Source organism: Triturus cristatus, chromosome 6 (assembly GCF_964204655.1).
Source record: "Triturus cristatus chromosome 6, aTriCri1.1, whole genome shotgun sequence".
Classification (NCBI taxonomy): domain Eukaryota; kingdom Metazoa; phylum Chordata; class Amphibia; order Caudata; family Salamandridae; genus Triturus; species Triturus cristatus.
The window spans coordinates 214741217-214768715 of record NC_140589.1 but is presented as its reverse complement, the minus strand read 5'-3'; the positions used below and the strand labels follow the sequence as shown (position 1 = coordinate 214768715).

The following is a 27499-nucleotide window of genomic DNA, read 5'->3' as shown; positions in this document are numbered from 1 at the left end:
CAGAGGTGGAGCTGCCAATAGGGATTCACCACCAATGTACATGCAGCAATCTGTCCCTCCCTGTGTACGGACAATGCTCATTGAGGCACACGATTTGTCATACTAATCAACACTCATCACAGATGTACACTGTTGAAGTTGCGTAGACTTTTTTAGCATGTGCGTGTCAGTACGGGCAAGTAATGTGCCACAACAGGCAGACAAATGCTAAGACACTTACAGGCAGAATGGGAACATTTCGAGGTGCAAGAAATGGTAAGGCAAAAATGAACACATATCCTTATGGTTGGCAACGGTCACAGCCCACCTTGCCTTGCTGGTCGAGTCATGTGATGTTTGGCATCTGCTCATAGCCCCGTGTCAGGAAACACGACTCACAGCCCATGGGATCTGCATGGAGCTGTACCACCGGACTGCGCCGACTGTGTGCTATGCTGACCGTGAGCAGGTGGCAGGGACCAACAAGGTCACACGTCGTGCTACATTGCCATGTGTGGAGTCTCCCTCCAGCAGTGTGTCAGATTTAGGAACGTTGCCTAACGACGCTGTGCAGCTCCGCCCATGGGGCTGCATCACCTTGCACAGGTGTGTGACAACACGCGTAGGTGCACGCATATGCATTCTGAGTCTGAGCGAATGCAGACATGTTCACCGTTGTTCTGGCTTATGGGACCATTCCGCCACGATGCAACACAGTGTTGGGACCTGTGCTCTGGGTGTCAATCATTTGTGGCTGCAGGAAGGTAGTTACTCGTCCATGAACTGCTTCATAGGCAATCAGTTCCAGAAGTACGTCGTTCTCGAATTCAAGGAACACGAGGGAGAGCCAATCCATTAACTGGTCCGGACAGATGTGCTCCGACCACGCAGTTGCACCAGTCTGCAACACAGCCCAATAGGGGAGCGCCTCCATGTGATCACTGCACACGATGACTTGTGCAATCTCCCATCCACCACTGTCAGCACATACGCCACAGATCAGGGTGTCCCATGCACAGCTATCCCGGTTGCACTTCTTTTCGTGTGCCAACAGAGGGCGCACACACAAGTCATAATACAGTTCCGCTACCGTTGTGTTGGATAGGCAGACCTCCATGGGCCACTCGAATGTGCATGATCGACAGTAGAACCAGGGCTGGACGCATGTGATGTACGCAAGCCGGAAACTCTGTAACTGATTCGCAAAACTGCCATTGGCAGTGATCCCAACAGATGCAGCATTCGTGCACAGTACAGTTCCACGTGACAGGGGTTGTGCATGTGCCCGGAATTGCCTGCCATTGCGTTTGCTGGTCTCGTATCACCGGCACTCCTCAGACCGGCGGCAGTTCTGTGGTTTTTGCGGCTGCTATCGCAGGTAAACTGGTAGTATCGACTGTTTGCAACAAAATATGGGACGATGAATTTATCGCGACTTTGGCTGCCCTAATGTGCCGATAACGCGATGATAGATCTTTGAGAATATTCCCCATAGTGTTTTCGTACCTCTGTATTCCCACTCTTTCAATTTGCCTTCTTTTCTCCCTCATTTTCGCATCACCGCTTTCCCTTGTGTGGTTTTTACCGTTTATCACTTTGTGTTACTTGTTCTTACAATTCTTTCTAATCACATTAGACATTAAATCGGGCTCACCGCTAGATCCCTGTCCAGCAAAATTCTTAGCGAGAATGGCAGATACCGTTAACCCCTTAGCTAATCCCATTCTTAACCTTTCCCTGAGTCAGGGATTTCTGCCCCAGTCCTGGAAACAGGCCATGGTCATCCCTCTTATTAAAAAGCCTAATCTTGACCCAGAAGTGCCCTCTAATTATAGGCCAATCTCGCTCCTCCCAGCACTTACCAAGATCCTGGAGAAACACGTTCATAGCGTGCTTTCTAACTTCCTGGAGTCAAACGAGTTACTTCATGAATCCCAATCGGGTTTCCGCTCCAACTTGAGCACCGAGACGGCGATCCTGGAAGTTTCTGAGATCGTGAAGGAGGTGCTGGATACTGGAGGCAGGGTGATGCTAGTTATGCTAGACCTGTCGGCGGCGTTTGACACCGTCCCCCATGAGGATCTCCTCACTAGACTACATGACATCGGTCTGGGGGGGACCGTGCTCAACTGGTTTCGCTCCTTTCTAGCCAACCGCCGGCAGATGGTCTGGGTCCCACCTGGATCTGCCGAAATGCCGCCATTGGGAGTCGGAGTGCCCCAGGGCTCTGTATTGAGCCCCACTCTATTTAACATCCTTATGACCCCTCTGGCGACATTGGCAGTGTCCTATGGGGCCCGGATCGTCTCTTATGCTGACGACACCCAGCTTCTGTTTACCTGCCGTAAGAGCGAAGAGTTCGATGGAGTAAGGATCCGTGAGTGCCTTGGGGCTGTTTTTAATTGGTTCCAACTCCACAGCCTCAAGTGCAACTCGGATAAATCCGAAATACTATTCTTCGGATGCCCATCGGAACCAGATTGGCATGGGTGGTGGCCGGCTGACATGTTCCCTCCAACTCAGTCATCTAAGTGGGCTAAGAACCTGGGAGTAAAAATTGACAATGAGCTTTCGCTCAAATCCCAGGTTTCTACTCTTAAGGGAACATGTTTCGGGATCCTCAGAATGTTGCGTAAGTTCCTTCCCCTTCTATCTGAGGAACATCGGAGGATAACTGTCCAGGCACTTATAGGATCCAGATTGGACTATGCTAATGTTCTATATCTGGGTCTGCCAGAATATCTCCTTCAGCGTCTGCAGGTGACCCAGAACGCTGCTGCGCGAGCGATCTTTGGTCTGCATCGTCGCACTAGTGCCTCTAATCTTCTTCTATCCCTCCATTGGCTTCCTGTACGGAAGAGGATACTGTTCAAGGCCATGACCCTAGCCCATAAGGCCCTGCATGGTAATGGTGCAAAATATCTCCAGAAGAGGCTGGACTTCTACCGACCTACACGATCCCTCAGGTCGGAAACATTATCTTTGGCTTGGGTACCACGTATCAAAAGGGCTCGTTTAGGCGGCCGGTCCTTTAGATTCCTTGCCCCCCAGCTATGGAACTCTCTACCGGTGTCCTTGAGGACTACCTCGGACTTGCTTGCCTTCAGGAAGGACTTAAAAACTTGGCTGTTCTCTGGTTAGTCCGCTTTCTCTTTTAGGCTCCTGTCTTTTTACTGTTATGTTTTCCAGTTCTTTCTTTAGGTCTGGAGTACAAAGCGCCGGGATACTCCTTTGGAGTAGCCGTTGCGCTATAAAAGTCCCATTTTAACATAACATAACATTTTAACATAACATAACATATGTATTCCTTGATCCCAAAGTGTCTACTAGACCTAATGTAGACTTTGCCCATCGTATTCCCACAGCAACTTAAACAACAAAGATGAAGCCCTACCCCCACGCTGGTTGATTCACTTGTAATACACTCTGTATTCTTATCTTGTGGAGAAGTAGCTTTCGAGTAAAGCTGACTGTTATGGGAAAGGCACATCCCCCAGACACTAGTGCTGCTCACACATTGGGGTGACTAGAACAGAGGTTTACTGTGTGCACTTTGCCTTATTTTGACATGTGAGGTACACGAAATTCCCTCAGAGCACTGATAGATACATTGCACTGTAAAGGACTGACATGTAGCTGTGTGAAAATGCTACTGTTTTCTAAATCAATGTAATAAAAATATATAATTTTTTTTAAAGAAAACGTTTATCATCCTGATGAGCTTCAAAGAGATTGACCTCAATTTAAGGAATATTGACGTAAGATCAGTATCTGGGTCTGGATAGAATTTTGAGATATGTTGAGTTATAAGATTTGTGTACCACAGGTCAATCAGATGCTTAAACTGGTAGCACTTTTACTTCCAGACATTTGTGTCTGTGGTGCCCAATATAAGAAGTCAGGTTGTGTTGGAAATTGAGTTTAGCATGAGGTGGTTTTCCATGGGGTGGATTATTGCCACCTGCCTTCCAAATCGCTTGTGACATTTAGTCCCTCAGGAGGTCTTGGTAGAACTTTTGCTGTACATGGTTCAAATGTGTTTTCCTCTGTGTTGAAGGGGTGCTAGCGTGTAGTTTTTGCCTGATTGTGTTTGGGGTACGACTCATTGCATTGCTGACAGCGTTTAAGTTGATTCTAATGTCACGCTGTTGGATTGGTGATGTGCGGAATCCACAATAAGCATTTAAAGTTTTTGTTTTGGCTCGTTGAAATAAGTAACGCAGGCTTAAGTTGTGATTTGAGCAATTTAGTACAGTCTAGTCGATCTGTCTCATCACATTTCCCTTGTTTCCTTGTAGCAATGCCTAGATCTTATAACCATGGGTATCCCTGTGAAAGGTGATGTAGGATTCCTAAGCTTCTTAAAATGATGTTTGCTCAGCATAGCCTTCCTGTTTCTTTTTTTTTTTTTTAAAGGGCAGTTGCTAAAGGGCAGTTGCTATTAATTAGTCCTCAACTCGCTGATGAAATGGTAGTTCTTTCCATTTTTTAGGTGGCCACTACTGTAGGCTCTAAAGTGCACCATATACTGTGGGGTTGTCGGTCATGTAATCTATTTAGATAGAGTGGGGAAAGAAAAGGGGCTTCTGATGGGAAGTGAAGGGTTAAGGTACCGAGATGTAAGGATATATGTCTGCAGTGCATGCAAGAAACACAAATTATTCGATTTCATAGGGCATATATGTAGCTCTTTTCATATGATATTTTAGAAAAATTGTTTAGGATCTGTTCCTTCATACTGGTGCACATTCATCTAAACTCTTACACCACTTTGCGCCATAACTATTAAAAATGTTTTAAAGCATTTTTACTTTCATGATTACAAATGTCGACCATTAAATTGGTTACAAGTGTTAACTCAGTAACTACCTGTTTTTCAGAATTTCCTTTCACTTGCGAGTAACATCACTACTAGCCCTTTTGCATCATCATTGTCCAGTAGCCAAGGAGCACAAGCATCCAGCATGCTGAAGACTGTGGAAACGTTCAGCCAGTTACTCAAACCGGATAACCAGTCCTTCGATATCACTGTGCCGAGTATTCAGGTTAAAGGCGAATTATATGAACCAGGGCTAAATCTGAGTGCTTATCAGAAGACATTTGACTTTAATGTCAGTGTTAGCATGTTCATTGATGAGAACACAATCGCTGATTTGACGACTCGAGGAAACTTCACAATCACAAGTGTGGCATATGCCTTGCTGGGCGACATTCTGCCCAAAAGCACAGGAAAATTTGAAGGCTCAGCCTTAAACAGCATTGTCCAATCAACATCCATAAAATTCAACAACATGAATGATCACCTCAGTGAATTTGGTGTCATCAATATGACTTTCCACATCAACAATTCCCACAAAGACTCCATATCTCATTGTGTTTTCTGGGACTTCAACATGCCACCTGCTGGAGTCGGAGGATGGTCTGATGGCGGCTGTTCAGGGTGGTCTGATGAGAACACAACTTACTGCATTTGCAATCATTTGACGTCATTTGCTGTTCTGATGTCAATAAATCCCGAACCTTTGCCCCTGATTGACGAGATCACATATGTTGGCCTGGCAGTTTCAATCATTTCACTTTGCATTTGTCTTTTCATGGAATGGATAGTCTGGAAGTATGTGGCCAGGAGTAACATTTCCTATTTCCGCCACACATCATTGGTCAACATCTCATTTTCCTTACTGTGTGCAGATGTCTGTTTCCTGGCAGCCTCCTTTCCTGTTGTAAAGACGAGCAAGTTCATCTGCCTCTCCATCACTTTCCTGAGTCATTTCTTTTATTTATCTCTCTTCTTTTGGACCCTCTGCCAGAGCATGATGCTGTTACACCAGTTGGTTTTCATCTTCCATCATCTAAGGAAGAAAGTGTTCCTTTCACTCTCATTTGTCTTGGGTTATGTCTTCCCAGCAGCAATTGCTATTGGCACCTTTTTCTATTTTTATCCCAAGAGTAGGTACACCCACCAGTCAATTTGTTGGTTGAACCCAGACAGTGGGGCTATCCTCACATTTGCCATCCCAGCAGGATCTATCATTGTCATCAATTTTCTTACTCTTATTGTGGTCATCTCCAAACTGACAAGGCCTTCGGTCTCAGATGCAAGTCCCACAGAGGACAAAGAAACAGCCAAAAGTATTATGAAGGCTATTCTCGTCCTCACCCCAGTTTTTGGATTAACTTGGGTCTTTGGTTTTGCTTTGCTGAAGGATCTAGACCAGCTGACCAAGATGATCTTCACCTATGGGTTTGCAGGGATGAACGCTTTCCAGGTACTTTGTGTTAGTGGGACAGATTATTGGAAGACGTGTGTATGCAAAATGTAGGAATGGATGGCTAAAGGAATACATGAAAAACTAGTGTAGAAATGGATGAATGAAAGAACAAATGTAACAAACTAACACCTACTGTAAGAACTGAAGAACCTTGTTTATGCCTATATAATGCATGAGATTCTGCAATCCTTGTATAAAAACCTGTCTCTAATCTTTATAATAGGTGACTTGTGATGCACCCAGTCACTAATTATAAAGAAATGGTGTAGCCGTACAACTGTAATAACTTCATACAGTTGACTTCTAACTGCTGCCAGAGAAAGCAGCCGAAAGGGAAGGAAGGTCAGGAAAACAAAACATTGCTTTTCTTACTTATGCTCTACGTTTAACACTGTACAGTGACAAGCAGAAATGAGATATTTATGGCAACATGTTTTTTTGCAATCTTTAGGTAATTAAAACAAAGTTTGAATGTTCTGCATGTGTCTTCACATTACAGCGCCTTTTTTAATTAAATGAGTTGTATTAAACTGATTCTAATATGTTTTTTAAAACAAATATCTAACAGACATTTTGATCTGTTTACTTTTTTACTAGAGATTCTATTTTTATACTACATGTTTGCAAACATGCTCTCTCTTTCATATGAAAGAGCTACACAAAATCGTTTAAGTGGTTTGACGTAAAAGTGAAATTGTGACCATGTATTTTAAGGAATAAAGTGGTACATGATAAGGATATTGCAAGTCGCTTTGGTATTCCATAACTTTATAGAGGAACTGGGCCTTCAGCTTTGTTTCTCTAGATGGTCATGGAGATCCTTGGGGATTTGCAATATCCTTGTAATGTACGCCAGGTGTACTTTATCCCATATATTAGTTAGTTAACAAGCAAGTTCTCTGTTTTATATTCATGTCTGTTCTCTTTTCAAGGGATTCTTCATATTGTTGACCACATGTTTCACAGAAAAAAAGGTAAAACGTTTATCTAGTTTTAATTGATAACAATATTGTAAGTATGCATGTGTACACATATTCCCAATTGCTCACATCAATCCTAGGGGTATTGTATGCCGCAACTAATGTAGGATGCTTACTTCAGAAAAAGCTGAGTTTAAAGAGAGGATAGCACCAACATAAGAGCAAAAAAGATGTGACTAGAGCAATATTTATCAAAGTGATTTTTTTCATTCAATACGTGTACCTCATAAACATAGGTCATTTTCACTACATATAAATGTGCAAATAGTTGCAAAAAGTACATTTCTCTAGTGTAATAAATGTGTGTGTTTTAGTCAAAGTATAAACACATGACGCTCAAAATTAATTCAGGAAGACGGGTCCACTTTTCTCCTACTCGTGGTCGTACACAATGTCCCAAAAACTGTTACAGTCCTTCTCTTTGCAATTAGGACGTTTAATGTTTTTTCGCAAATAATTTTATGTTTTGTTTGCGGAGAATTGTTTTCAATACAAAATGGGTTTCCTAATGCTTTCCCATCACAAAGCTGACGCCTACCACCATCACAGATCAAGAAAATGCAATCACTTCAAAACATATCTACCAAGAAAAAGGCCAAGCACAGAGCCCTGCTTGAGCCCCGGCAAGCAGAACCAATTACAGTTTCACAAAAGTCAAATGGAAGTGCTGATGATCTGAAACAGATAACAATAGTTTCTATTAAATGCAGTGCTTGATTTGTAAAAGTCCTCGTCAGGAGGCCACGGCAGTTTGCACCACACATTGCCACTGTACTTACACAACTACTAACCATAACACTGCTACAAGTGTGACAATTCAGACTGTACGAGGCCGCCAAAGATTTAAGAATGGCTTGGGTGGCAGGTATTAGTTGTTTTAAATGTGTATTGAATTAACAAACAGCTTGTCTGCTCATCATTAAATTGCACAAAGAGCACCACCGTGTGGCATCTGTCATAAGTGCAGGTTTCGGCAATTATGTGCCGGTGCCGGAAATCAAGTGCAGGTGCCGAGCACTGGAAACCATCAGCTCAAATTAAGCCCTGATTAAATGGAATTTCTAGCTGCATTATGAACTTCACCCACAGATTCAGAACTGCGCTCTGCCCCTGCTTCTGACTTAATGGCACTGTCTAGAGGACTTGTGCATACTCGGTTATACTACAAGTTTGTGCAGGCACTGCGGACACCTCTGCTAGGGAACAGAAAGCTGTCATTGATGCTTCTAAGATGTGATGTCCAGCAGTCATACACAATGCACCACTCCCATGTTACTTTGTTAGTGTGTGTGCTGCAAACAACACATCTAAATGAAGGCAGTCACTAACACCTCCCTCTCCTGCACTAGTGTGCGCTGTCCAAGACATGGCATGTGGACCAAGCACACGTCCACTAACATTGCTGTACTAACACATAGTTTGATACTAATAAAGTGAGACTGTAAATGCTTTATCTACCATATTTTTATATACAAAGCAGTGCCACAGAACACGAGTGCTTAAATGTATGATTAAGTAGGTCTAAGTACCAAATCAGATGGCTAATACCTTTTACTGCTAAGCTCTATATATTAACTAGAACTATGGCTCTGGCTGACAAATTCAAAAGTCGGCTTTCTGACAACTGAAAGTTGATACTGCTGACTTTCTTAATGTAAGTGTCATGGTCATTACTGGTCGTCAGCCTGCTTTTTACATTTTCATATTCGAGACACTTTGAGGAGGTAAGGCAGGCCTCATCAGGTCCTCATTGCTGACATACAGACCCACCACTGAAATATTAAGGCACCCTTTGCAGCCCATAACTGACTGTGCCATCACTCCTAGATTTCATATTTACCATGGTAAGTGCTGAATGACTGCACACAGTTGTACCTTCTAGCATTACTCTAATATTATCAACTCTTGCAAACTTCCTTTACTGTGAAATCAGTCTATGGCAGACAGGGAACATAAGGCTGAAAATATGTAATTCTGACACATGATTGCAAATATCACCATATTGGTTTGATATATCAACCGATGCATTTTAGCGAGCCTTTGTGTGGGAGATTGAGTGCTGGCTTTGCCTTTTGACGTGGTTTATTTAGAATATTACATATCTATCTACACAATGCCCAGTGTTATGGAGTATGCATTCCTCATCACCATCTCTGTGGCCAGCAGCAGCTATTCATCAAAATCGAAAATGAATCTAAATGTATAGAAAAAAGGGAGAAACAAATGTGCTACAAATGCTAAGCCATCTACTGCAAAGATATATATTGTTTCCATGACTAGAATATGTAAAATACCAGATGTAGCTAGGACCTAAATACTATTCAAGGACTTTAGTATTGACTGATATTTTTATTTTAGGTCAGAGATGCCTTCTGCAAGCGAGTGAGCGGAACGGTAAGTAAAATGAATGATATTTTCTAAAAGATAGATATATATATTATATATATTTACTTGAAGATGAAGGATCATAAGAAAACAACAGCCAGCCAGGGCAAAAATCTGGATCCCAAAGGATACAATGAGTCACAAAGAAATAAAATATCCAAGAAAGAAGTGACTCAAACAGATAGATTAACCAAAGAACAAAAATATATTTCCACTACAACGTTTCAGCTTCCGCCTTCCTCAGGTAGTACAAGATGGTTTGCTCTGTGGCTGCACAGATGACAGATGAATTTTCAAAAAGCATCATGAGTGACGATTCCATTTGGAATGTGGAATCAATGCAGTCCTGAGAGCTCTTGAGATATGCAGTAATCAGGTTGTGTTGTCAGTAATGTTCAGTCCATCTGGATGCAGTGATTTTAAACGGTACATCCAAAAGTTTTCCCTTGAGTCCAGTAGTTCTTCCTTTGAAACATGTTCCACAGGGAAAATCTTCAAATCTGATAGTGAATGATCCACAAGGTTGAAATGATTGGCTACAGGCTGGTCAATTTTCTTATTAATTATTGCAGATTTGTGGTTCCTGAATCGTGTACAGAGGTCATTCACTGTTTGGCCTACATATTGTTTTTACAGCTTTGCCGTTGGCACTGAATCACATAAATAATGCATGTTGAGCGACATGTAAGATGCTGCCTTATTGCATAGGTCCTTCTCGTAACAGAACTAGTTACAGATGATGTTTGTAAAAGATATTCACACGTGATGCACCTTTTAGAGTCACAGCAATGAACCCCTGCATTTGTTACAGCTTGCTTGAGTTCAGCTCTCACAATAAGAGATCGTAAATTTGGAGCTCTGCGGTAAGCAATGACTGGTGGTTTTGGAAAAACCTTTTGCAATTTTTCACAAGTGGACAGTAAGGGAAATGTTTTTTGCATTATATTTCTGTAGTTAGGAGCTGATGGATGATAGTCAACTACAAATGGAGTTCTGTCACTTTTGTTTCTGCCGTTGGTATTCCAAATAAGTGCTTCTCTGGGTAACTGCAAAGACTTGTCAATTTGTTGCTGTACCATATGCAGAGGATAGCCTCGCCTTTTAAATAATGTAGCAAGCTCCTGTAGATGGTCTTTACAGTTTCCTCATTGCTGCAGAAGCATCTTATTCTGAGTGCTTGGCTGTAGATGATGCTCAGTTTAGTGTGGTGTGGGTGACATGAAGTCCAGTTTAGATACAAATGAGCATCTGTAGGCTTGTGGTACAGATCAGTTGTAATTTTGTGTTCATGAATGGTGAGTAGCACATCCAGAAAAGGGAGATGAGGATTCTGTTTAGTATTGCTGCTGGTAAATTTGATGGTAGGATGGATATTGTTGATATAAGCTGTAAATTGTTTCAATGTTCTACTTCCTGAATTCCATATTATAAATATGTCATTAATGTATCGTAGCCATACCAGTGGTTTGATGCTAGAAGTAGCAAGTATACAGTTCTCTAGTTTGCCCATGAAGATATTTGCATAGGATGGAGCCATCCGAGTACCCATGGAATTCCCTTGTATCTGCAGATAGTGTTTACCATTGAATGTGAAATTGTTGGATTTAAGTATAACTCTTGCAAAGTTGGTAAGCACATTTGTTGATGGCTTTTTCACAGTTCTTTTATTAAGAGCTTCGGATAATGCCATAAGCCCATCCTCATGTGGTATATTGGTGTATAATGATGTAACATCAAATGTAGCCAGAAGAGTATCATCATCAAATGTGTAGGTTTGGTTTAATTTTTCAATAATCTGAAGGAAGTGACTGGTATCTTTAACAAATGATGGAAGTTCCTGTACAATGGGCTGGAGGTGCTCAGTTATCTGCGAGGATATCCGCCCGGAACCAGTGTCTCCTCCCAGAACACCAGTGTCTTGTGCTTATCTCGCAAACCGGCGTACCCGCCTGTACCCTTTCAGAGACACTTACTTATATTGAGCACACTCCCTACGGTCCCCTCATCCGTGCATCCCGTGTTGCCGCTGTGACACTTCGCTACAGACCTCTTCATCACCCCGGACTGCGGCAACTAGTTGCTTATCCGCCCTTGTACCTATCTTACTTCCCCTTCCACCCAAACTCTGCAGTGGACTACCTACATTTGGTCCTCGTCGCACCCCCCAGCCGGGTTGGAATTATCACCGGCTACTCGAAACCACCTTTCATTGAACCGCCACTCAGCCCTGAAGAGTCACGGGTTACAATCCTAATGTGACGAAACACGTGTCGGCTGGTTGCTTTTTCTTTGTTGTAATATTAAAAACTTACGATTGACATTCTGGTGTAGACCATTAACATTCCTACAATAACGAGACATTTCTACCAGTGTTATATCTTCATTACGTGTGCCCAGTACCGTGCTTAAAATACAATGCGAGACCAGCTCCCAGCAAGATTTCGCAACGCGGGCTGTCGCATATGGTAGCAACCACTCGCGTTACGAATCCATTGGTTTGCACTGAGGAAGCTGCTGCTTGAGTAGGAAAATATACTCAAGCGGTAGAACGAAGCAGCGCCCTCTTGCGCAGTGCATGGTGCACTTTGTGCAGATTTTTCAGAGAGGGACAAACACTCAGTGCTAAAAACCCGAGCAAACGGCATGATCTAACGCACTCTGCTGCTTGCAGAACTCTACATAGCAACCTGAGTTTTTCGGTCACTATGGTTAGTTCTGCTACGTAAACTCTCCCCAGGCCTATTTAGCACATACAGTGTAAGCTAAGGCTGTATGTTTACCTCAATTATCTTTATTCTTTGAGAAATCAGCAGCAAAAAACTGTTTGTACATTACTATTCAATAAACAAAAATATTATTGGTAGCTCAAATTAGCATTGACCATCTCAAAAAAGAAAAGAGAACACTCATTTATTGTGTAATCAAATGCAGCACCAAAGCAAATAGATTTTTAACAGGTTTGCTCTGTATTAAGCAAATAAATTGTTCTTCACTTTCCAAATCTGAAATATGGTTCTAAGTGTGTGCCAAAATCTGTTTCTTATAGTGTCAGCATCAACAAAGATACTCAATAAGCTTCGTCCAAAGGCAGTTAATGGATCATGAGTTTATTAAAATATTTATTAAAAATCTAAAATGAATTACAAGCTACAGATAAACTGTGTTTTTGCAATGATATCAATCAATCAATCAGTGGTTTGTAAAGACCAGCTACTCACCCGCGTGGGTCTCTAGGCATTTGGGGAGGGATGGGTGGCTCCGTTGACCGCTGGGGTCTTTCGAAGAGGTAGGACTTGACGTCCTTCCTGAACTGGAGCAGTGTAGGGCTCTGCCAGAGGTGGAGGGGGAGGTAGTTCCATGTCTTGGCTGCGAGGTAGGAGAAGGACTTTCCTCCCATTCTGGTCTTGTAGATGCATGGGATGGTGGCCAGAGAGAGGTTTGCTCATCAGAGGTTTCTCTTGGGTGAGTGGAAGGAGAGGAAGTTGTTTAGGTATGCTGGTCCGATGTTGTGGAGTTATTCTTGAAGGTTATTCTTCTTTCAATTGGGAGCTAGTGTAAATTGCTGAGGTGTTGGGTGATGTGGTTGTAACGGGAGATGTCTAGGATCAGTCTGGCTGCAGCGTTCTGGATGGCCTGGAGGTTGCCAAGGAGTTTCTTGTTGATTCCGGCTTAGAGAGCGTTGCCGTAGTCCAGTCTGCTGCTGATGATGGCGTGCATGACCATTTTTCTCAATTTAGATGGGATCCACCTGAACGTTTTACGGAGTATGCGTACAGTGTTGAAGGAGGCCGAGGATACGGCTTTGATATGACGGTTCATTGTGAGCTATGAGTCTAGGATGATGCCGAGGGTCCGTGCGTGGTCCATCAGGGTGGGGTATTTCCAATGACAGGGGCCACCAGTTGTTTTCCCATGTGGAGGGGGTGGAGCCAAGGATGAGAACTTCTGTTTTCTCGGATTTGAGTTTCAGGCAGCTTTTCTTCATCCAGGTGGTGACAGCTTTCATCCCTTCTTGGAAGTTGTGCCTGGTGACATTGGGCTCTTTGGTGAGGGAGAGGATGAACTGAGTGTCGGTGTGTAGGAGACTATGGTGAGGCCCTGGTTTCTGACGATGGCTGCGAGGGAGCCATGTAGATGTTGAAGAGAGTGAGGCTGAGGAAGAATCTCTGGTGCACTCCACATCTGGTCTCTGTTGGTTCCAAGAGGTAGGGTGGGAGTCTGACTCCCAGAGTTCACTCATTGTTTTCTCCATTTCTGGGTTAGTTCAAACTTTGTTATGTAATATGGACTGGAGCAAAATCTGCTTGCTCAGTCTCTAATTAAATACGCAACAAAAAGTAAGTTGTGTTTTTGCACCACATTCCTAGCTGGACTGGTGGCTCAGTGCACAAATGCACCCTTTGATGCATATGTTTTGATGCATATGTTTTGATCAATTTAGTAGGAGGGTGACCTTCTGCCACATCCACCCATCCTTTCATCCTTCTGGGGTCTATAAAATAAGTTCTTAAGTACCTTTGATTTGAGAAGCAAGAACTATTGGTCAAAGGTGCCAAAAGACCATCTGTGTGAATGTGTCCTCTACAAATACGCCTGTTATGTTATTGGTGTGCAATATACATGCTGGCAAAATACCTTAGTGAGTTAAATGCTCATTACTCATATCTGATGTTATATGTAGCCGATGAGACCAAATCATTTAAGGCTGCCTCTCATTTTTCTAAGATTTGTAAAAACGAACACTATTAAAGTAGATAATAAGAAGTCTCTTAGAAGTGGTAACAATGCTAAATAAAACCAATTGTTTATTATAATTTATATTTTGTTTGAGATATGAGCTAATGTTGTTTATCTACTTCGATTTTGTTTCTTGCAGACATCTACTATGTCCACATCTGAAGTCCAAACCAAAATGTCATACAGCAGCTCGCTGAAGAAGTAAAAATGAAAGGTTGGTATTAGAACATACTATTTGAGGAGGCATAAGCAATCTTATGAAAATGGCTTACCTTTTCCAAGGCCGAGGAACTTTTATGAAGTAAACAAAATATCAGACTGGGCAAAGATCCACTTCACAGCTCCCTGATGGCATGTCCTGGAAGAGGGCCTGCTGCAATACAGACATCAGACCGCCGGGGTGGCGGTTCCTCTAAAAGCACTGAGATTGATATTGTGCTGGCGATGATCTCTACATATGACGGCAGTAGTCCATCAGCGTGGTGGATTTAATTTCCTCTTCCACCCTGATGGGTGGGTGACCAGCCTACCGAACTCTAAGTCGGGCCCTAATGCTTCATTTGAGTTTAAAAGATGGTCCAAATTCTACCTGTTTTTTGCAGCAGAAATATTATCATATAAATGGCCACCCATGTGTTCTGAATGCATCTGTTGTTTTATTAACTTTTTTATTTTGAACATGTTAGAAACATTCATATAGCAAACAATACATTTTATTGTTTTAGAGTTGAGCTCTAAAAACATCAAAAACATCACTGAATCAGAACAGCAACTTGAAAAAACATCTGGGAATAAATTGGTGGAAGCATGAATAATTTCTTTTTTTTTAAAGTAAAATCAGAGCAGCAGTTTAACTGAGGATAAAGAGAGGTATATCGATGTGAATACCTCAATACCTGAGTGCATGGCATACACTCTGTATGAGACGTGATAAATCATGGCTTAATTTAAAAATAAATAAGCTTCAGGGCTCTAGTCGGGAGGCCTCTGCAGATCGCACCACCCATTGCCCTTGCCAGCGCTGACAATTATAGTACCTACACAACTACTAACCAGCACACTGCTACAAGTGTGACAATTCAGACCATTCCAGGCACTCAAAGGCTAAAAGATGTAGCTAGGATTGCAGGCATTAGTTGTTTTTATGCATACTGTATTATTAAACAATTGCTGTTCTGCTCATCTCTAAATTATACAAACAGCCCCACCATGTGGCAGCTTTCATAAATGCCAGTGTCGACAATTAAGTGCTGGTGCTGACCACCGGAAATCACAGGCTCAAATTAAGCACTGCGATAAATCAATAGTGGGAGAGTATTCCCTTATTAGTGTGTTAGCATAGTACTGCCATTAAGGGAAAATTATTGGTATTTCTGAATATAGGAATGTCAACTTTCAAAGTGTTAGGGCCCTTTTCACATCAAAGATAGTTGGCCAATATGGGAAGATTTTCTTTACACCAACCATAAATGTTAGAGTGGGTGTGAAAAGAAGAGTTAACTGTTTTCTTGCCCGCACGGCTATTTCTGGCACGAGAGCCAATACATTTCTAGGCAGAGGACTTCTAGTGAACAGAGATGGGAATCATGTATCCCTCATTATGGAGACAGGGACTAAGTAGGGATAAGAGTCTTCAGGCATCTTCCGAAATACAGTGAGTTTCAGAGGACCCGCTAAAGGTTCTACCAAACCCCACCCACACTGGAACTAGTAAGTATCTTGCTTACAAAAGCAGAACGTTGATATGTAGAGTGCTTGAACTAATCTCAGGTATTAATTACTCTGGCCACTTTCTAATCCAGTGTATTGTTGTTGCCCTCTACACCATTGTAGACAGAAATCCGCCACATCCAAATCATCTCCAATAGGAGATATCTAGACAGAACTCTAAGACCAAGTCACCTCCAGATGGGAACAGAAGCAGACTTGTCACCCAAGGAATGTAAGGCAAAATAATCGCTCATTGTCCTGGTGACAGGAGGCTGGACCTCATGATTTGTACAGGCATCTGCTTTCTGGTGTGTTGTAATTGGATTCCATCCATTCTGAACGGCTGGATGTTTTGCCTTTTGGATCACCCGGTTTTGGACTTTTGACTGAGTCTCACTACATGTGTCTCACCGAAGGGTAGTCGCAAGGAAAACGGACTGCGCATCTTGATGGCCAGTGTCCACCTTTTAAGATATGGCTGCTGTGACACAGCAAGGGTAAGGGGCATTTGACTGGTCACAGGTGAACACGTGCACACAGATACAGAGACCAGGTCTCAGTCATGTTTAAAAAGCTACTTAAGTGGGTAACACAATCAGTGCTGCAGACCGACTAGTAGCATTTAATTTACAGACCCCTGGCAAATATAGTGTACTTTACTTAGGATTTACAGGTAAATTAAATATGACAATTGTGGATAAGCCAAACAGTGGTAAAGTGCACAGAGTCTTAAGGTCCAAAAATTAGAAATCAGCAAAATTAGGAGGAGGAAGGCAAAAGGCTTGTTGGCGACACTATAAAATCGGGCTATTGCCGATACCTACCCACCCAAAGGGAGCAATTAACAGTGCTTCACTCAGCACCTGCGGAGGAAAGGGATGGCAGCTGAAGGATCTGCATCCATGTTGACTTGGCATTTAAAACCCCTTGCCAAGCATTAAACTCCCCTTTTACTAAGGATCTGCATCAGTCATTCAGCTATCTCACTGTACCAGAGACGGGCCTGCCCAAGTCCACTGAACAAAGGAGGGAGCCCAGACCTCTGGAGCCAACACAGGAGGGGACTCCCCTTTACAAATGTGGGGAGAAAGGCCCTAGCAGTAATATGGGCTTGAGGTGAACCTGAGGCCAGCATAGGAGATGTGACTAGTGACTTCTGGATGACCCCATTTTGAATTGTCTCAGCATGCTGTACCGTAGGGTTCTGACCGGGGTAGAGAGTGGCATGTCCCCCTAGAATTGGCCATGGGTACCTGCCTTCTGTAACTTTCCACTCCCCCTAAAAATCTTTTGCACAATGGGGAGGCTCTCTCTTGACTGGTTATTTCTCTATGCTTCGCTACTCTACCCTGGCTTGCCAATGACAACTGGAGGGAAGAACCCCCTGATGCCCACAAAGGACTAAGGACTCTGCCCAGTTGACCCCAGGAACAGTGGATCTGCCCAAAGGCCAGTGAGGCTGGCCTTCTTACACTCCCCCAGAGGACCAGTTGGGGTAAGGCTCTGGACTTCTGCACCCAAAGGCAAAGACACAGAGGAAGGCTAGTGCAAGGAGCCATGAGAATCAACTCTCTGAGGACTACACTGCTTTGGTGGTGAGGAAGTCTGGTGGTGCTGCCACTGGTACCACCAGGAGTAATATTAACCAAGGATCGCCAAAATTGGCCCAACGGGGTCCAAATTATGGTATTTTAAAGAATGTGACCTTTGACCTCTTTTTAACCAGCTGAGCACGTGGGACTCCGCCACTCTTTCTCACCTTACACCGAAGGTGGGCCAGGGACCAGTGGTCGGTGCAAGATATATTTATTAATTGTATTCCTCAGGGAGGGGGCACGCTTGGGGCCTCTCCCCGGACTCCCTTCTGGCCCTGGGACCACATCCCACCCCATGAGGTGAAATATGATGGGGCAGTGTCATTGCGCCCACTCGCCCCCATTTACAGTGGCCTCATCCCTGCTCCCCGTGTCTGGGGGGAGCAGTGCGGCCACTGCAGAAGGATACATCTTACCCACAGGAGCAGGGAGAGAAAAGCTACAGGCTCCCAAAGCTTACACTCCCAGAGGTTCACTAGAAGGATGGACTACACAGCATTATATGCTTGCCCTTTTTCTGGATTGACTTGAATCCATTTAATAGGGACGGTACTACTTAGGATACCCTGATGACCGTCACCTACACTTAAGAGTAGATTAGGTTCTTTCTCCCCCGGTCCTGAAGAAACGCTGCGCATCCACTTGGAGTTTTTTAAGGCGTGAAGCATGTCGACCTTTTAACCACCCACACTCGTCATAACACACACTGAGCTGCAGCAGGTTGAATCCCCCTGCCAGTCTAGACTCTTGTAGTCTTGTTTTTTTGTTTAACAACAAATTTTATTCAGTTGTTCCAATTACTTTTGGGCAGCAGCCCTACAAAAACCTATAGGAAATAAAACACAGCAGGAGTACCGACATTTTTAGATATTTGCAAGACCTGCGAAACAAGCAGGTTACATAACTTTAACAAAAAGCAGACTGTACTAGAGTATTTGTGTATGAGATACGTTAGTAGAGTGGTGGGTTATCATACAATGTGGAATGGGCAGATCAATAAAATAGTGATAGATGATGTCTCCTATCAGGGGTCCGTAGATGAAAGAGGAGGAAGATCTATCCCACGATACGTCGCCCATCGGGGGTCCATATTTTTCAGTGTTTTTTGGGGCAGCCACAAGCTAGAAACACAGCAATTTCCGCACCCATAAATCTGTCGAGTTCGGTTTTCCATTTAACTATAGTCAGGGAGGAAGTCCCTTTCCATATCTGGGCAATATCGCGCCTGGCAATAGTAAGGGATAAGAACAAGAGATGTTGCTTGTATTTGTTTGCTCCTATGTCGTCCGTGCTGTGTAGGAGGAAAAGTTGTGGGTCAGGTGGGAGTTTCCATAATAGCACCTCGCTTAAGCATGACGACTCTTTGCGCCAAAAGGGCTGCAACGCAGTGCAGCTCCAAACTGTATGTATAAATGTCCCATCTTCCCTCCCACATCTTAAACATATAGGGGACTGGATAACGCCCATTTTCCAGAGTCGGACCCGTGTGTAGTATGCGCGGTGTAGATACTTGAACTGTATAAGGCGGTATCGCGTGGACACTGCTGCGCCTCGAGGGCTGGCAATGGCTTCGGCCCAGTCGTCGTCCGTCAAGTCAGGAATGTCGGCTTGCCATGCCCGCCATGTTTCACCTGAGGTCGTCCGCATGTGGGTCGTCAGCGTCTGGTATATTTTCCTAATTTTGTGGAGGCCCAAAGGGTGAAACTCTGGGAGGGTCTCGAGAGCATGGATCAGGAGGATCAAAGCATGGCAGAGTTGGAGGTATTTGTAAAATTGTGACTTGTGCAGTTGGTAATCCGTCTGTAATTGCTGAAAGGATTTCAGTGTAGTACTCCGCATCACATCCCCCAGGGTCTATATTCTCACCAGGTCCCACCCGCAGAGACCCACCAGGCCACCACCGGGCGGAGGTATGTGCCCTGCCATAATGGAGTTGTTTGGGTTAGTGTCCCACACCACCCCATCTGTCAAACCGAGTTACGCCATAACTCTATCACTACTCTACTCGCCGGGGGCAGAAAATCTAGACGTGTGGCGCTATAAAGGAGTTGGAGGAGGAGGGTCCCCTCCATTGCCACATGCTCGATCGCAAAGGTTGGGTGGGATGGGGAGTTATACCACCGTTCGTTTATTATTAGTATGTGAGAAGGTACATAATAGGATTATATGTCCGCTGCAGCGATACCCCCACAATATGTAGATTGTACGCAGGTGCGGAGTGCGACCCTAATTGTCCCTCCATTCCAAAGGAATTTATTTTGTATGGCATTCACGAACCAGGATCATGGGATTTTTTAGGGGAAATTTTGTAATCTGTATACAATTCGAGGTAGGGACACCATCTTGAAGATGGCCGATCGCCCATAGAGTGATAGTGGAAGGGAGGACCAGGTAGTCATTTCACCATGCAGACTCATAAGCAACGGATTGAGATTATGTGCCCATGAGACCTTGGGGCATGGAGACACGAAGATGCCCAGATACTTGAAGCCGGCCATCGCGTGCGACAACTGTGACGCCCCGGTGACCGCAGACTGGAAAAAGGATGGATTTCGGAGGGTTAGTGTGCAAGCCTGTGTTTTCCCCAAACACTCTAAGAATTTGCAGTATGTGAGGCCCGAGAACCACGGGTCCGTCATAAAGAACAGGACGTCATCCGTGTAGAGCGTGATGCGGTCCGATCTCGACTGGAAGCAGTCGAATCCATGGAGCACCCGGTCACTCCTAACCCATGCTGCCAAGAACTCCACCGCTAAGGCAAATAACAGTGGGGACAGGGGCATGCCTGTTTGGTGTCCCTGCGGATGGGGTCCGAGCGATGGCCGGCTATACGGACCGACGCCGTCAGGTTAGTGTGGTGCAAGCGTACATAGGCAATGAAGCGGGGACCAAAATTTACTGCCTCCAGTAATTGAAAGAGGTAGACCCAACTGAATCAATCAACGGTTTTACCTATGTCAGCCAATACTATAGCTGCCGGGCGTCCTAACGCCGGGGCCGCCACTATGGCATTATGTACTCTCCGAATGTTATTGTGTGTTGCTCGTTGGGGCATAAAGCCGGAATGGTCTGGGTGGATTAAGTCTGAGATGCACGTATGTAGGTGATCTGCCAGGACCTTCCCTAGTAGTTTGGGCTCAAAATTGATGAGAGAAATAGGACAGTAGGATGAAGGGTCCTCCGGCGGGCGTCCTGGTTTGAGGAATAGGACAATTTCTGCATGCCGCCAATCCTGGGGCAATATGTTACAGTCTTGGGCATCCTGTATAGCCGCCAGCAAGTGGGGCCCCAGCAGTTGTATGTTCGGCCTTAGAAACTCCATAGGGAATCCACTGGGTCCAAGGGCCCGCCCCGGGTGAAGGGGATTTAGGGCCCTAGTCAACTCTTCTAATGTAATAGGGACCTCTAGTTGATCATGCATGTCTTCTGGGAGTTTCTGAGGTGGGATATCAACCAGGAATTCTGCAATTTGGGCCTCTGAGATTTGTTCTCAACTCTCATAGAGGGAGGAGAAATGCTGTGCAAATTCCCCTGCCACAGCCTCCGGCGAGGAGTACAAGGCCCCCTCAGCATCGCAGATGGTGGGGACTACAGCTGGGGATCTGTCCGCCTGGCAAAGCCTATGCAGCATTTTTCTTGATGTGTCCCCCCCATTGGTAAACTCAATGTTGTGATGCTTCCCAAATCTCCTTTGCCTCCCCCATTAGATACTGTTGTATTGTTTGTTGCACTTATAGCACGTTAGGCCGTAGAGTGGGGCTAGGGTCACGCTTTTTTTTGGTGAGAAATCTGATCTCAGCACCGCGTACGGTGGGTTTTAGGTAGTGGCGCTGGTGACATTTTAAAGTGGTGAGGTGGAAAAGTTTGGGATGAGTGCCCTGTAGCGAGCAAGCCCAGGAAAGGGGGGGGGGTCTCTCCCGGGAAACTTTGGGGAAAAAAGAGTGGGCAATGGTTAATTTTCAAGTAAATTTGTCACCAGGTAGGCCCTGTGTTTTTTAGGTCTCGCCTGATCCAGCGCTTGCGCTGATCTGGCCGAGACATTTTGTATACAGGCTTTTCAAAGTGCTGCCGTGGCCTAAAGCTTCAGTGCACGTGAACGTGCACGCGCGCAGCGCCATGTGTCTTTCCTCCGTAGCACGCGATCGTAAGCGCGATCACTTTCACTTTCGCGGCCGCGTTGCCAAAGCTTGTGTATTTAATGCTTTTGTTATTTAAAATGCAATAGGCCTCGCCTTTTATTAAGTTAAAGCCATTTGCTTTGCTAATAGCAAAGGAAAAGGCTTTAACTTAATAAAAGGCGAGGCTTATTGCATTTTCAATGCTTGTCTTGTGTTGTTACTCAGTATCTTTTATTTAGTCTGTGAGCACTGTTTTCTTGAATGATTTCTCCTATTCCACCCACAATACGAGATCTGGACCTGGAAATTCTTAGGCAGCATTCTAAATTGGTCGGCTATAAATAGCACAAATCCATCTTTTCATTAAGTGCAGCCACATTCTTTCAGCGCTTTGTATTACACATACATTTCACGTTACTGTTGTCTTACCCGTTTTTACGTCAGCGGAGGCGAGGTCTTTATGTGCAACGTATAATGTCACTTTCTCTTATTTGATTGTGCCTGGACATATACTACTGGTGGTACCTTAATGCAACACGTTTTCTTCTGAAATCTTCCCACCTGCCCGTCTTTAAAAAGGAGTTACAGAATCCATCTTATGAACACAGACCCGGCAATTTCTATTCCTAAACAGTTTTTTTATTTACATTAACAACACAGATGCACGCAACAATGCCATCTGCCTCCCGCAGCCCCCTCCGGCCTCCGGCCTCTGTGCTTTAGGTTTCAGCACGGCACCCTATTTAAATTAACAACCCAGGTGCACACAACAATGGCGAGCTTTAGGTTTCAGCACGGCGCCCGTCTGAACATTTGTTCAAGCAACTCGCATGGTGACTTTCACTTCGCCAAACACGGGCCTGTAACCGGGGCCCGTAACTGAGGCCCACTACTACATCCCGCAGCTCCTTCTGCTGCTTTGGACTGCTATGGGCAGAGTGCCGCACAGCACCACTCCACAGCGCCTCAAGTCATCATTATGCACAGCGCTGCTTCCGTTAATGTCTCATGTACTGGCTGGTGTTACCAGTTCTACTATTAGCCTTGCCCATATCCACATTCATACAAGCATTTGCAATGCAATAGGTCTCGCATTTTGCAAACTTTGACCTATTGGCATTAAAATAACAATGCTTTTTATCATGTACACTTTGTACTTATATGCCTGCAGGTTTTCAGAAGACATAAATAAAAGTAACAGTCATTTACAATGCCAATAGCTCAAATTCAAGCAAATGCGAGACCTATTGCACTGCAAATGCTTGTGTTAGTTTATGTCCTGGCAAATGCCTTGAATCTTACTGCTTGCATTTGTCTGCGCCTGAGGTAGGCAAACCAGTGAGTTTATTATGTCAGGCCATAAAGACAGCAGACAGAGCTGAGGCCAGACAGAATGACATGGCAGTTCAAGTCCATTGTGAAACACTATGAAACAGCTTGCAGTGGCCCCTCTCGCTTGCATGTAAATCACATTTTCACAATAATATTACTAAGCCAGATCTCTGGAGGTCAGAGTGCTGTGCAATGAGTCTAAACGAGTGGTTACTTTAGCTAATAAGTAACCCTCATCCCGCATAACAATAGGTTTCACAATCACAGGCACAGCAAGTTTATGAAGGAGCACACAAGAAAAATCCCAATGCGCACAGTGACAAACTATGAGAAATGTCTGTTTCTATCAGTGTTAAATAGCGCTAATCTGCACTGAATGCATTGAAGCGTTTTACATGAGCCCCAGTTATCTTACAAACAGGAAAGGCCACGTTTTTAGGTCTCGCCTGACCCAGCGCATGCGCTGGTCTGGCGAGACTTATTGAGAGGGCTCCAAAAAGTGCTACCAGGCCAGCCTAGAGCTACAGCGCATGTGCGTGGGCGCGCGCCGCGCTTTACCGCGATTACTTTCACTTTCGCGGCCGCACGGCTGCTTTGCATAGCCAATAGGTCTCGCTTTTGGGACCTTATAAGTATTTAGTTATGCACCTGTTGAATGGCTAAACACTTATAAGGTCCCAAAAGCAAGACCTATTGGCTATGCCAATGCTTGTTGTTTGTTAGGCTCTAGTGATTTGCGCAGATTCACAGGATGTTGTGAAACGTCGAGAGTGAGACTCAAACCAGGTACTCCACCCATTTCAGAAGTCGGGAGCTCGGGCCCTTAGGCTCCATTCTCTCCACTTATTTGGACTTTGACTGTACCAAATCCCTATAACCCCACACAGAGACCTAAGCACATAAGGTAGTAGGTATGTGTAGACACCTTCAGTGTGGGGCCAAAATGTAGAACGACCTGGTTGCACTTCCAGAATTGGCTTCTCTAGTGGCAGTGCCTGTAGGTCCGCGTGGTAGCCTGCAAGTGAACATGCGTGTTTTAGCCGTGACAAAATTAGCCATTGACAAGCTCTCCTGCCGGCAATTTTTTCTTACGTTACTTATCGCCAAAAAAGTGAGCGGCACTCTACTTGTAGTGAGAACCGGTGTCAATACAGTAATGTTGAGTATAGCGGTACCCCGCTGCCTTTCGGCTAGGTTAGCGCTATACAAACACAACATTCATACAAGAATCCACGCAGATTGTACCAGGATAACCCAAAGAATAAAACATGTCACAGAAAGCTGCACTGCCGTAAACTGCCATCTTAACGCCTCTATTCAGCACTACTGTGAATACTTCGACGATGAGTACAGCACCCTGAAGGGACAAAGTCCACGTGCAGCGCTTTATAAAACGCAAAACTTGTATTTACTGGTGTTGAGTACTGGACCGCCGCAAGTATCTTCATGAGTCAAGTACAAGCCCCTTACGCTACTTTTGCGTCACTTTTCCAATGTTAAAAGTGACGCAAAAGTGGTGCAAAGAGCTTGTAAAGCTGCCCCTCTATTTCTTGGTCTATCCTAGTTTAAAGTCCACAAAATGTCACCCTTTCCTGCCATTAATCTGCTCAGTCACCCCCATTCTCTGATATTCTCTTCCTCTGTGACCATCCTCACATGATCACCTTCCTTTGCCATCACTGTTATGTCACCACCCCCTCCACTGCCGTGAACTTAATGCACTGCCATAGTTTACGGAACACGCACTGATAAAATTTAATTGAAAAATACATTCAATACATCTAACACAAATGACTTTTTTTTTATGTTTAATACGTTTTTTTAAGCACCAATTACTTTAAAATAATGTGCCACTGCCAACATGCACAATGAATTGTACACTGTGTCTGTGCGTATCCTTAAGCACTTGTGAATGGTTTCCATTACAGCAATAGGAAAAGATGCTGGCTTCATATAAGGAGCACCGAATCAGAAAAATTAATTAAAATTCGGATTTTGGGGCAGGGCCACTATCGAACAGCCTATACACAGGAAGGCACAGAATATGGAGTTCACAACACCCGTGTCGCGTTTCCTATCTGAATGCCATCATGTTTAGGGCATCTATTATATGAAGTTTTTATCACGCGCTTGTACTTATGTTTTGCAATGAAATCATAGGGCCCGATTCACAGAACTAACTTATAGTGATGACTCACATAGCGCCCTTACCTCATGGAATGCTTTCTTAGCATTTGCTACTGTTGTGTCACCGGCAGCGCAGTCCACACCATCACACAGGGTTACCATTCAATTGGTTAAGAGTAAAAGCATCTCTTAATTAAGGCACTATGGGCCGATTCACAGAACTAACTTAAGACAAAATCCTAAACTTACTACTTTTGGTATTCACAGAAGTTAGGATTTTGTCTTAAGTTTGTCTTAAGTCTGTCTTAAGACAGACTTAAGACAGACTTAAGACAGGATTTTGTCTTAAGTCTGTCTTAAGTCTGTCTTATAGACAAACTTAAGACAAAATCCTAACTTCTGTGAATACCAAAAGTAGTAAGTTTAGGATTTTGTCTTAAGTTAGTTCTGTGAATCGGCCCATAGTGCCTTAATTAAGAGATGCTGTTACTCTTAACCAATTGAATGGTAACCCCGTGTGATGGTGTGGGCTGCGCTGCCGGAGACACACCAGTAGCAAATGCTAAGAAAGCATTCCATGAGGTAAGGGCGCTATGTGAGTCATCACTATAAGTTAGTTCTGTGAATCGGCCCATAGTGCCTTAATTAAGAGATGCTGTTACTCTTAACCAATTGAATGGTAACCCCGTGTGATGGTGTGGGCTGAGCTGCCGGTGACACAACAGTAGCAAATGCTAAGAAAGCATTCCATGAGGTAAGGGCGCTATGTGAGTCGTCACTATAAACAGTGAACACGAGCCTGGTGGTGAACAAAGGAGTCCATTAAGTTCCAATCCTCCCCAAGGCGGTGTGAGGGGAGATGTAGGCGTTTATGGTGACAGCTTTGGTGACCCCCATGGAACACCAATGACTTTATTTTCAAACTTTGACCCAAGGCAGTGTTCTAAGCTGACATCCCTTTCTTTGACCTTCTTCTAGACAAGAAGGTGCATGCAGGTACACGGGTTTTTCATAGTTTTCACCAATTATTTAATTCCATCATTGTTGAAGGCAATGAGGTGATTCAAATTACACGTCCGGTGCATTTCGGAGAGGACGCCTTCTTCAGTAGCCAATGGTTACATTGATAAAAGCATAATTCAACACGCTCAAACAAAAATACGACGTTTGAATGCAAGACATGAGATAGCCCGGGAGCTGGGAACCTCGCACCCTGTGATCAAAGTTTGAATATAATTTAATTGCTGTGCACTGGGAATCATTCAGGATAGTGCACGAAAGGTGTTTGCCGCCTCCTGGTTGTCGCGGCATTTTAGCATCAGGCACGTGAAGCTACTTGTCAATGTCACGCCATCCTCTATTTGGCGTTTCTGACAAGTCAGAGTGCCTGTGACGTAATGTGGGCACGCTAGGTGTTTGTAATTGAGGGGCTCTTGGTGGTTGAGGGCTGTCTACAAGTGGGCACTTCTGGTAGTTCGGTGGACTAGTGAACCCATCATAAGTGTCTCTGTTTAACCATGTAAAAGCAGGTTTAAATCATAGGGGGGCTCAGCCAGCCATTCATCCATCCAGGGTAGATGCAAAGTGCACCATTGGCAAGGTACCTATAAACATCTGATGACGGCGCCAACAATCCATCCGCGGCCGGCATGCTCGCGGGAGGGAGGGGGGTTGGGGGGGGGGGAATAAAAAATTGTAAATAAAAAGTACCTTACTTCTGGTTACCGAGTCGCCTCAGCTCCCGGCCAGTCACGGTGTAATGATGCAGCCAGATCCCACTCCCGTGTGTTCCTGCTGCAGGAACAGGAAGCAGCCAGCAGGCAGCTTCCCTGTGATTGGTGAGGCGTAGCGGAGAGTGGCCCAGCCAGGCCATTTTCTCTATGTAGTCTGCATGCAGCAGCCTACATAGGGGACGGGGCGGAGGGGACATTGGCGTCCAAATAATCAGAGATCGCGGTGTGCAAAATGTCTTGATAGTCTGGACTCCGGAGGTGCCAGGGGGACATGCGCCACCGAAAGGGGGGTTTCTGAGAGCAGGTATGAAATTTAAGAGAAAATTGGGGAATGGTCAGAGAGCCCCCGGGGGAGGTGGGCAGTCTGTGAGAACCTGTGGAGATATACGCAAGGCACAAAGAAATAATCCAGTCGAGATTGCGGCCCGCGGACAGATATGTGTAACTAAGAGCTGTGGGGTGAAACTCTCACCAGACATCCACCCAACCTAAGGTGGACGCTAGTATGTGCAATTTAGAGGAACCCAGTGG

General features: G+C 44.5%; 1 protein-coding gene across 1 annotated transcript in view; it reads left to right on the top strand.

The window, feature by feature from the left end:
• Positions 1-27499, top strand: part of LOC146816660 (adhesion G protein-coupled receptor F3-like) — a 249865-nt gene that overhangs the window by 200974 nt on the left and 21392 nt on the right. Inside the window, exons 5-8 of the mRNA XM_085609540.1 lie at positions 4860-6248; positions 7184-7225; positions 9590-9625; positions 14493-14567. Coding sequence (XP_085465666.1) covers positions 4860-6248; positions 7184-7225; positions 9590-9625; positions 14493-14558 — 1533 coding nt within the window. The 3' untranslated portion in view covers positions 14559-14567. The remainder of the gene's footprint in view (positions 1-4859; positions 6249-7183; positions 7226-9589; positions 9626-14492; positions 14568-27499) is intronic.